This window comes from Pan paniscus, chromosome 15 (assembly GCF_029289425.2).
Source record: "Pan paniscus chromosome 15, NHGRI_mPanPan1-v2.0_pri, whole genome shotgun sequence".
Taxonomy (NCBI): Eukaryota; Metazoa; Chordata; class Mammalia; order Primates; family Hominidae; genus Pan; species Pan paniscus.
Window position 1 is genome coordinate 66,653,525 of NC_073264.2, and position 12,485 is coordinate 66,666,009.

The 12,485-nt window shown below is 34.6% G+C and overlaps 1 protein-coding gene across 13 annotated transcripts in view; it reads left to right on the forward strand.

Moving 5' to 3' along the window:
• The window catches only part of FUT8 (fucosyltransferase 8), a 395,429-nt gene that overhangs the window by 208,346 nt on the left and 174,598 nt on the right, over positions 1-12,485 (forward strand). For 11 of the 13 annotated variants that reach the window (XM_063596244.1, XM_063596245.1, XM_063596242.1 and 8 more), the window contains one exon: positions 10,680-11,109. The exons of the other annotated variants lie outside the window; for them this stretch is intronic. In XM_063596244.1, coding sequence (XP_063452314.1) covers positions 10,907-11,109 — 203 coding nt within the window. In that variant the 5' untranslated portion in view covers positions 10,680-10,906. The remainder of the gene's footprint in view (positions 1-10,679; positions 11,110-12,485) is intronic. 13 annotated transcript variants of the gene reach the window in all.

The following is a 12,485-nucleotide window of genomic DNA, read 5'->3' on the forward strand; positions in this document are numbered from 1 at the left end:
ACTTGTTTCAGCGCTCTTGTCTGCTGTCATCATTGTCATTTCTGTTTTCTGGATCTGTTTAAATGGACTAATTTTCTCCTGGTTATGGGTTACGTTTTCCTTCTTGTTGGCATCGTAGTATAAAACACATATTTTTGGCAAAGTAATTAATACTTTATTCAACTGTACTTCTGTTGGTGGGCAATTACGTTGTTTTTCCAGTTTAGTGCTGTTGCAGACAATGATGTAATGAGTATGTGAATGCATTTTGTTTACATATTAAAATGCATCTTAGCATAAATTTTTGCATGTGGAATTTCTTGTCAAAGGGCATGTGTATGTAAATATTTGATATATAATGCCATATTACCCTTTGCATAGGGTACACATATTTTTATTATTTAAGTGCTGAATTATTTTTGAGTTTAAAAGGCAACCCTCCTTTGACATGGCTCATAGCACAACAGGCCAGGCTTTTAGTGTTTGGTTCTTCAGCAGATTGTCGCATACTCATCTTCTGGCCTCAGCATCAAAGTCAAGCTGCTTGAATGTGATTCTTGGAAACATCCTTTTCACACAGTCATATGCCAAATGTGGCCATTGTTCATTTTCTTGTTAGACTTAAGAAGTGTCAGTTTGATCGTATTATAAATGGTACTGCATTTTTGTTATGTCTAATGGAATAATTGAGCTATATCTATCTTTAGGAAATGTAGGAGGGGGAAATGAGGAATTATTAGTCAAAGGGTACAGAGTTTTGGTTATAAAGATAAGTCTCAGAAATCTTTTGTACAGCATGGTGCCTATAGTTAACAATACTGTATTGTATGGTTAAAAATTTCCTAAGAGGATAGATCTTACGTAAAGTATTCTTACTACAAACACACAAATTAGTGATAGTAAATAAGAGAGTGGGAGAAAACTGTTGCAGATGATGAATAGGTTTATGGCATAGATTGTGGTGATGAGTTCACAGGTGTCTACTTTGCAAACTCATCAAGTTGTATATATTATGTATAGCTTTTTGTATGTAAAACATGTTTAAAAGAATGTTGAATTTTAAAAAAGAAAAAGACAACACATCCTAGCCTGCTTATATTTTTGGGGAGTTATGATGATGGTAATGGTCACAACAATGACAACACAGTTATCGTAATCATTGTAAATTTAATAGAGACTTGGTTCTACTTCTGAAAATTTTTTTCAGTATGGTTGGATCTTATAAAGGTGCTAAATGTTTGTGATAAAATAGCTTAGTTTCAGCTCTGCGGTAAAATCTTGACATAATGATCATCTGTTTATATATATAATTTTAAACATTGTGTAATAGATAAGGATTTTGAAGATTGCAACAATAAATTACCATGTTTTATTCTGACACTGTACATATATTTTGATTTTCAAATTATAGTATTATAACTGTGGTATGCAGGTGGCAGTGTTCAATTTTATGCTTAAAAATAAAATGATAGCAAAAAATGCAATTATTTGTGGAATAGTTTATATTCAGTTTCTGTTGAGTCACTCAGAATGTTAGTTGCTGTAAGAAGAGGCTTTTTTTCTTTTTTGGTTGTTTGTTTTAGTGGCATTACTTCACTTTGCAATTAGAACCCACTGTAATATTACCTATTGAAGGCAGGGATTTATGTCTGTCTTGTTCACTGCTGCATCCTCAATGCCTGGGATATGTAATGTATTTTATGTAATAGAAATTGAATGAGTAGTTTTTGAACATATGAGTGAATGGATCATAGTGTTGTATAGATTTAGGTAAAATGCGTGGCAGATTTCTTCCAGTTGCTTTCCATTATAAATGTTGATAAGAACCATGCTGCATATTTAAAAAATAAATAAAACTTACATAACATGAATGACTGCACTAAATGAAGTATATTATTTAGGAGGTCAGTTACTTACTGCTGACATAGTAGAGGATGCTTCCGAAGTGATCATCCTGAAGAATGGAGACTGCAGCTCATTGTCATTTCTTTTATTAATACTTCAAATGTGCTCCCTTCTCTACTGCAGCTGTGAAACTTTTTCTGGTCTTCTCAAGAACTTTCTCTTATCTGTTTTTTCTCTAGTGAATTATACTTTCATTTTTTAATTCCATTTTATCTTCACCACTGGCTTTTTCTTTGCTATACCTTTTTATTTTATTTAATAAAAACTACTTGTTGCTCTGGGGGAATGCCATCTGATGTTGGAAATGCTCTGTATCTACACCATTCATAATGGTAACCACTAGACACAGGTAGCTATTGAGCAATCAAAATGTGGCCTACTGTGCCTGAGGAAATACGTTCTTTTTTTCCCCCAGACAGGGTCTTGCTCTGTCACCCATCCTGGAGTAGAATGGTGTGATCACGGCTCTCTGCAGCCTCAACCTCCAGGGCTCAAGTGATCCTCCCACCTCAGCCTCCCAAGGAGCTGGGACTATAGGCGTGCACCACCAGTTTTAATTTATTTATAGAGACAGGGTCTCACTATGTTGCTCAGGCTGGGGAAATAAATTTTTAATTTTAATTCTAATTTAAATAGTTGCATGTAGCTATTAAAGCAGACAGTGTAGCTCTGGATCTTTATATATATATATATGTATATATAAAATTATTAGTCTACTTTCAAATAATATAGCAGTTCATGTGTAGTGAGACAACTTGACTTTTGTGCACTTCCATTTCCTCCGTCTCATCTTTTTAATATTTTGTCATATGTTTTACATCTACATATATTATAAACCCAGTGATACATTATTGCCATTTTTGAGTTTAACAGCTTTTTATCTTTTAATGTGGTTAAATTAAGGGAAAATAGCTCTGATTTTTTAGATTCCATCATTTCTGGTGCTATTTTTGTGTGTGCAGATCTGCATTTTTATCTGGTATCATACTCCTCCTTGAAAAATTTCATTTAACATTTTTTATAGTACAATTTTGCCGGCACAGAATATTTTTTAACTTTTTTTTTCTGGAAGAGTTTTGATTTTGCCTTTATTTGCCTTTGTTTTGCCTTCATTTTATCCAGTGAAAGGTATTATCTAGAATGCTCAGTTGCCGTTTTTCCCCCCTTGGTATTTTAAAGATGATGCTCCATTGTTTTTTGACTGGCCTTCTTTATTACATGTAGTGTGTTCTCATTTTTTTTTCTCTGTATGTAATATTTCTTTTTTCCTAGTTACCTGAAAGATTTTTCTCTTTCAGTTTGTTTTTTAGCAGCTTTTTGTCTACATTTTAATTTTGCCCTACTAGCAATTCTCTGCATTTCTTTGACCTGTGGTGTTTTATCATTTTTTTACTTTGGAAAATTCCCAGCTAACATCTCTTTAAATGTATTTTCTTCTCTGTTCTTGTTTTCTTCACATTATTAAACTCCAGTTACACCTGCGCTAGATCATTGGATATTATACTACAGCTTTAAAATTCCTATTCTGTTTTTTTAAAATTTCAATCTGTTTCTTCTCTTTGCATTTCATTTTGAATAATATCTATTTACCTCTCTTCAAGCTCACTGAGTTTTTAGCTTTGTCTAATCTTCTGATAATTCTGTTAAAGATTTTCTGATGTAGTCCATTTAGCATTTCTTCTTTGCCGAATCCCTTATCTGTTTTTGTATTTTGTTCATATTTACCATGAGATCCTTTAATACATCAATTACAATTATTCTCTTTTCTGTCTGATAGTTCAAATATCTGATTCATTTAGAAGTCTGGTTCTGGTGTTTGCTTTGTCTTTTGACTATGGTTTGGGTTTTTTTTTTAAACTATATATCTATATATATTATATATATATATATTTATATCTATATATCTATATCTCATGGTTTTTTTGTTGCATGCCAGACATTTTAGGTAAAAGGCAACAAAGATTGAGGTGAATAGTATTTATGCCCAGAAACGGGTACCCTTCTTCTTTGATGATGTTGGTGTATATGTGGATTGGGATGGGGCAGAAATTGAGTCAGTCCAACAGTGGTTTGAGTTGGATTTGTTTTTTTGTTGTCATTGTAATAGTTAAATTCACTGAATCAGAAACTTGAAATTCCTGCAGTAGTGGACTGCTTGCTGCTTCTTCATTCTTGGTTTGGAGCCTCGGTGCTGGAGTCTTTCCTCTGTGTTCCAGCTCCATCCTTAGCTTTTAGCAGGTCTTTGGATGCCTGCATCACAGCATGACCTCTGTTCGTATTCTTTGTAACTTTTGATAAAATGCACCTTCTAGTTTTGATTGTCTGTATTTTCTTATCTTTCTTTGAAGATTGTTGAGTTTTATTTTGACAGGCAGATAATTTACTTTTGGATTACACTGATCCTTTTGTAGCTTGTTTTTAAGCTTTGTTAGGGCTCTTGTTGGCATAGCTTTTATTCTATAACTGGAGTCAGTAGACTTTGGTTTATGAGCCAAATCTGGTCCACAGCCCATTTTTGTATAGCCCATGAGCTAAGAATGGATTTTTCATTTTTAAAGGGTTATAAAGAAACAAAAATAAAAATTAAGAAGTATATGTGACAGTGACTATATATGCCTCACATAGCCTAAGATATTTATCTTGCCCTTTACAGAAAACATTTTCTGACCCTGCTTGCTTAATTTTAATTTCTAAGGTGTTTTATTTCTTGGATTTTTACCGAATGCTGCAGGTTTTCTCTGTGGTATTTTTATTGTACCTGGTTGGAACTCACAGGTCTCTCAACTTTGCCTAATCTTTGAGATGTGTTCAGCTTTTAGCTACCCAGTATTTAATTTTTCTATTTCTGATAATTGTCCTTTGCAAGCCTCATGAGTTCTTACTATAACTTAGTTTCCTGCCAAAGACTTAAACGATCTCCTATGCAAATTTTGGAGCTTTCGTTCTGAGTATCTACCTCCTCTTTAGCATAATGACCTGCAAATTCCACCTACCTTAAATTCCCTGAACTTTGGTCTTTGTTTTCTCACCTGAGGAAGATGGCTGTGTTTTGTTTGGCTTCTTCCTTTCTGTGCTGGTGTTCAGCAAATGCTTCTAGGCAGAAGGCTAAAGTGATCATAGGGCTTACTTTTATTGTTAACTTTCTCTCAGACATTACAGTCTTCTTTGACCTTTGCCCAATATCTGAAAACAGTTTTTCTAAATATGTTTTTTAAAGTTTTCTAGTTTATATGTGAGGCTAATCTAGTAGTTATTCTTTCATGGTTGGAGATGGAACTCTGTTTAGCAGCTATTAATAAATGTGCTTTTTTACCTCTGGTATTAGTATAAAACCAATAATTGTAATTGTATCTGTTAAATCTCTTATTTGCTGTAAATTGAGTTTTGTTTTATGGTATGTATAAGAGGTATTAGCAGAATACATAAGGAAATGTGATTAAGACTCAGTTCTGTCCTGCAACTTGAATGCCTATTCTGTGCCCAAGGCTTTCTGTAACTTGCTAGAGACAGAAAATAACACATGAAGTGAAGATCAGGCTTTTAACCTACTAGAGGAGGTAGACATATGTATTAATTATTTATTGCTATGTACCACATTACCTTTAGACTAAGTGGTTTAAAGCAACAATTTATTATCTGTTGGTCAGAATTTAGGGATGGCTTAGCTGGATCCTCTGGCTAAGCTCCATCTCCTAGGTGAGGGTCTTTAAAAAGCCTGCATTCAAGATGTGGACCAAAGCTACAGCTGTCTTGAGGCTTGACTGGTGATGGTGCATTTCTAAGCTTGCTCACGTTCACTGGTCATTGGCGGGATTCAACAACCTTGTGAGGTGCTTGTGGTCTTAGGACTGAGCACTTTAAATCTTCGTTGGCTGGTGTCTGAAGGCTGCCCTCAGCTCCTTTCCACATGGGCCTCTCAGCATGATGGCTGACAGTATGGTAGCTTGTATCATCAGAATAAGCAAGCAGGGACAATGTGAGCAAGACACAGAAGCTCCAGTCTTTTGTAACCTTATCTTGGAAATGAAATTCTGTCACTTTTACTGTATTCTATTTAAGAAACAAGTCACTAGGTGCAGCCAACACTCAAGAGGAGGAGATGATACAAGGGCATGAATAGTGGACACAGAGATAGTTGGCAACCATTTTAGAAGCTGCCTACAACAGCATGTGGCATATTAATTATATAAAGAATTGTAAATGGGTCTATAAAATAATGTAACAACATCAATATATACCACATAATAATTTGCTGCATGGTATGCTGAGGTGCCTCACCACTGATGATTATTTTATTTAAGCCTTTTCCAGTATTCTCTGGGAGAGGTGGTATTTATTATCTCCAGTTTACAGATTGATGTTCAGTGAGGTTACCTAGCTATGATGTAGCAGAACTGAGACTCCAGTCTAGACACTGCTGATTCTAGCACCCATACTTTTAATTTCTATGTCTTGTCAGCATTAAAATAAAATTACTTTTTTTGGAGCACTTCTTCTGTGCCAAGCATTATGATAAGTGGTTTATATATGTTAACCTTATTTAAGGCTCGTGGCAACTCTATTAAGTCTCCTCATCTTACTGATAATACACTCGAGCTTCCAGATTCAGAAAAAGTACTTTGAAAAATCAGATATATTTATTGTTCCAGAGACATTAAACAAATATTACCCAAAGAATCTCTGTAAATACCGAAAGAAATGAATCATTTAAATACCTTAGTACCTTAAAAAGGTGATATCAATCTAGCCTAGGCAACATGCCGAGATTTTGTCTCTCTCCCCTTTTTTTTTTTTTTTTTGGAGACAGATCCTTGCTCTGTCGCCCAGGCTGGAGTGTGGTGTTGTGATCTTGGCTCACTGCAACCTCCACCTTCCAGGTTCAAGCAATTCTCTGCCTCAGCCTCCTAAGTAGCTGGGATTATAGGCACCCACCACCATGCCTGGCTCATTTTTGTATTTTTAGTAGAGGCGGGGGTTTCACCATCTTGGCCAGGCTGGTCTTGAACTCCTGACCTTGTGATCCACCCGCCTCAGCCTCCCAAAGTGCTGGGATTACAGGTGTGAGTCACTGTGCCCAGCCAATTTTGTCTCTTAAAAAAAAAAAGTGATATCACTAATTAAATAAATTTGCAGAAAGAATCCTGGCACATTTCAGTACATTTAGTATATTTAGTATTTTGCAGAAGAAGGGTAATATGTGAGTCTTAAGTAGTAATAAATTTATAAATTCTTGAAAAGAAAGCCCACTCTGAGAAGAAATCTCAACAAACACTGCTATATAAATTTTAGTCAGAAATTAGCTGATATATGTAATTTTTAAATATTTTTATGAATTTGAACTATTTTTACTAATACTTTCACAAATAAGTTGAGTGGTTGTCATATCAAAGGCTGAACATACTTTCTTCAGTTATATCGTTGTCTTTGCAAAGTGAATCTTCTAAATGAAGAAAATAAGATACATTATTTTTTCATGGTTAAAAGGTAAACCATAAGACTCTCTTGGCTGGGTGTGGTGGCTCACATCTGTAATCCCTACACTTTGGGAGGCTGGGCAGGTGGATCACTTGAGGTCAGGAGTTCAAGACCAGCCTGGCCAACATGGTGAAATCCCATCTCTACTAAAAATATAATAAATGAGCCGGGCGCCACAGCAGACACCTGTAGTCTCAGCTACTTGGGAGGCTGAGACAAGAGAATCTCTTGAACCCTGGAGGTGGAGGTTGTAGTGAGCCGAGATTGTGCCACTGCACTCCAGCCTGGGCAACAGAGCGAGACTCAAAAAAAAAAAAAAAAAGACTCTCTTGGTCTTTTAGGCCAATTAAATTTAATCAATCAAGGAATGTCTTTATAAGATATATGTTGACAATAATAAATATGAAAGTTTATTAATGACTTTATTTTTGAACCATTTCCTTATAATAGCATTCTCTCACTTTCTGCATTACCATTTGCTGTCTTAAGTAGGGCATAAATGCAGTTTAAGCTGTATTTATTAGTGCCAACTAAGTGCCAAATACCGTTCTGAGTGCCTGGGATACATCAGTGAACACAATGAACAAAAATTATGGCGTTTATATTTTAGCAAGCATGGTTCAGACAATAAACAGTAACCATAAGTAAGTAAGCAAGCATTCATTGTAGTTAGTAGATAGGGAAAAAATTCTGTACTTGTTCTTTTAAACCTTGCAGAGGAAAATTGCATAGAAAACTATCTGTTTTTCAGCTTAACTTGGTTTTCTTGACCCCAAAACTGGGGATTTAAAAAATACTGGCAAAGACAAAAAAAATCATGGGAAACATTCTCTCCAAAAACATAGTTCAAATGATGCTATTAATTAGAAAATGACCATGTTTTGCTCTTATAAAAATGTATTGCTTTTTACAACTCAAGTATTATCAATATTGATATATAATATAGTAATTTAATCTCTTAGATATTTTTGGTAATGGTTTATAAAAAATGGAAAGTATTTTTTGTTGTACAAATTTTGTTATTCAAAATGTATGTTTCTGTAAACTTTTGTTACTATTCAAGTTATGCTGGCTTTAAATATTATGATTTTTATGGTAATCCCAAGGAAAATGTTTCAGCATGTCTTTTTATTATTTAAATTACTCTTTTAAAGAAAGCTACCTTTGCTTTGGTTGTTTATCTCAGTTGTCTGTTTTCTGCGTTACTTTTGCAGTGAAGGGAAAGAAAAAAATTGTAATATCTGATATATAGTTTACCCTCTGTAGTTTTAGTATTCTTGATTCAGCCAACTACAGATCAAAATATTTGCCAAAAAATACCCCCAAAATTGACTATCTACATAGCATTTACGTTGTATTAGGTGTTATAAGTAATCTAGAGATGATTTAAAGTATTTGGGAGGATGTGTGTAGGTTTTATGTAAATACTATGCCATTTTATGTAAGAAACCCGAACATCTGTGGATTTTGGTGTCCGTGGAGGGTACTGAGAGACAACTGTATATCTTAATAGCTTAGAATTAACTAGGATATAGTACAGTTTCAGCATATAAGTATAGTAACATTTTACAGTGTTGCATATGTTGTCTCAAAATTATTGTTAATTGAAATATTAATACTTATATTTTTTGGCTGACTTACTGAATTGAATCAATTTCTTATGCCACCAGAATGAATTCACTTTTTATTTGGTTTTAAAGTCACAGAGCCCTGGATTTCTGTATTTTTTTTTACATAAGATGAAAAGTAGGGGATACCTGAGTTTAGAGGAGTGGGGATTTGAGAAAGAGTTTTAAGAAAGGGACAGGATAAACAATGGAGTCAGTAAAAAGAGTGTTCTTGATAGATTTAAGAATAGTTATTAAAACAACAGACAACTTTTTACTTGGATTATTCCTTTTTAATTTGGTTTTCAAACAGTTCTCAGCAAGTACAATTCTTTTCATTCTATGTTTTTGCCAGTGTAAATCAGTAACATTAAGGTAAATGTTGTAGGAGTAAATGGGAAGGAAGTAGAGTGTTTCTAGGACAGCCCTTTGAAGAGATTTTCTTCTCTTTGAATATTGGTGTTTTAAAAACAATTGAGATTTAAGGTGCAAACATAGAAAAATAGTGGCCCTGTGCTCTGATTTTTGAAGCCTCTTCTCCATCTTTTCTGCTCATCTTTTTACCACTGTTTGATTTGTGGTCAAGTGCCCCTCACATTCAGTCTTGTATACAGAAACTATTTCTTGTTTTTTCTCTCTTCTCTTGTATATGGAACTCTGTCTAGACATATGATTTCTCTTCTATAGCTTTAAAATTATCAAAACATTTTTAAAATTAAAAAAAATTTTTTATAGAGATAGGGTTTCACCATCTTGCCAGATTGGTCTCAAACTCTGGGTTCAAGCAATTCTCCCGCCTTGTCTCCTTCTAAAGTGCAGGGATTACAGATGTGAGTAACTGCGGCTGGCCTGTCAAAAGGTTTTAAATTATATTTTTGCCTACAAATTCTCTCTCTGGGGAGAAAATAGTTTTGTTTCCAAGGGAATTCTAAGCCTAATGATGGAGAAATGACAAATGATACTTGTAACCAAGCCTGGAAAAGAATGTGCATTTGTAGTTTAAGATGCACAGTAACTAAGATGTAACTGGTGCTAGACGTTTGTTGCAATTGTTGGTATTTTTATAAATTTGAGGAAGCAGTAGTCTAGCCTGATCCATTTGAACCTTTGCTTCTGATATTTGGAATGACTGCCAGCTGGTTAATGGCTATGATAACCTTTACTTGGCTAATATGCATGTCAGTTTTAGAATTTATCCTAAAAGTGACAATTTGCCTGTCACCTGCAGAGTTAAGTGGTATAATGGCAGCTGAACAATGAGGGAGGAGAGTGGAGTTGAGAACTGGTAGAAATGAAATCACTCATACAGGGAACATGTTTTTTCTTGAGATAATGAACATATAGCCCAAAATATGTGGTTGAGTACATTTTGTTTTTGATTGATTGTTCAAAGATATAATTTTTAAGTCTTCATATATAAGTTATTGTATAATTATGTAAGAAGGAAAAGAAAGTGATGATGGCACTTTGAGGACTTTCAGGTTTAGAGCTAATTAGTCTGTTATCTGGTAGAGCACTAATGTACATGGCTGATTTAATATACAGATTAACAGATTTAAAGCTTTTACCCTTTACTTGTTATTAGGCAGTTAGGTTATCTTCCAACTTGTTGGCCAGTCAACACCAATGTGTTTCCTTTAACTCCAAGAATCTCAGTATATGCTATTTTATATATCTTAAATAATTTAAATACATTTCTTACTCTTTCCACAGCATGTAGAGCGCATGAAGTACAGGACAATAAAGCTTCCTACACATATCACCAGAAGGATCTCTTTGAAAGATTCACTGCAGGACTACCAGAGAGAATAATTTGTCTGAAGCATCATGTGTTGAAACAACAGAAGTCTATTCACCTGTGCACTAACTAGAAACAGAGTTACAATGTTTTCAATTCTTTGAGCTCCAGGACTCCAGGGAAGTGAGTTGAAAATCTGAAAATGCGGCCATGGACTGGTTCCTGGCGTTGGATTATGCTCATTCTTTTTGCCTGGGGGACCTTGCTGTTTTATATAGGTGGTCACTTGGTACGAGATAATGACCATCCTGATCACTCTAGCCGAGAACTGTCCAAGATTCTGGCAAAGCTTGAACGCTTAAAACAGCAGAATGAAGACTTGAGGCGAATGGCCGAATCTCTCCGGTAGGTCCTAAAATACTGAACGAAGAATGATGAAATATTGTACTTTGTTTTTAGGTGTAGGGCTTCATTCCGCTAGGAAAAATAGTTAATTATTTTTATAACCTGCTGTCTTTGCCAAAACTTAGCATGACAGTTTTCTATCTCTGTGTATTTAATACAGAACAAGCTTGTCCAACCCACAGCCCATGGGCCACAGATGACCCAGAACAGCTTTGAATGGGGCCCAGTACAAATTTGTAAACTTTCTTAAAACATTCTGAGATTTTTTTTTATTTTTTTTAAGCTCATCAGCTATCATTAGTGTTAATGTACTTTATATGTGCTCCAAGACAATTTTTCTTCCAGTGTGGCCCAGGGAAACCCCGACATAATTTCTCCATAGTGGCATCATTATTTTGCATATGCATTTTAATGTAGAAAAACTATGCCATTTCATTTATATACTTACATTTCATTTACAGTTATGTATTTAAAAAATTGATATATTAAATCCAAACTATGTTTTAAACTCGTGTATATTAAACATTTTATATGAACTGTAACAAAGATATAATAACTGGGAGGCTGAGTTAGTCTAACTAGAACTTATTAAAATGCAGAAACAAAAGTTTATCATTAAACAACTGGATCTGGAATGCGGAGAATGATTATCATTGCTATTTGTAGTCTGTAAAAAATGTGACATATATCTATTAGAAGACATCAACTGTTTGAAAACCAAAGTCTCCTATATATTTTCAGGGAGCAAGTAAACATAATATTACATAGGCGATCTCTGTATTTTTTTCCAAAGTTATTGAGGTAAAACATTACCTAGTATCTTATATGCGAAGATGATCATGTAGTACTCACTCTCTCAAACTAGAGAAGCTAGAAATGAAGATTTGAGAATCATTACTCCAGAGGTGGTAATTGACCCTAAGGGAAGTGGTATAGAGAAAAAGAGCTGAAAGTTCATTTCTCTTTGAGAAACACATAAATTAAGGAGTAGAAAGTGGAAACATCCAATTGTGCAGAAAGCCTTTAGAATAGTTGGGGAAGAATAGTGGGACAGAGCTGTTACGGAAACTGAGGAACATTCTGTGAAGGAAGAATGTAGTTGGCAGTGTTAAATTACCCTTGATGCTATAGAGAGGATGCCCATGGTCCTCTCATTTTCTACTCTCACCGCCCTTCACTCTTTGTTTAGAACTCGGATTTTTCCCTTTGTCTAGTTTCATAACTTTTTCTTCATAATATTATTTGGGTCCTTTTATGTCCTTTGAAAGACAATGCTACGTGTTAAGACAAAAATGAATGAAACATTATTCTTGCCATTTGTACCATTCAAGAAGATAGCAAGCAGTCAGGGATTAGAAAGTGGACAGAACTTCTTG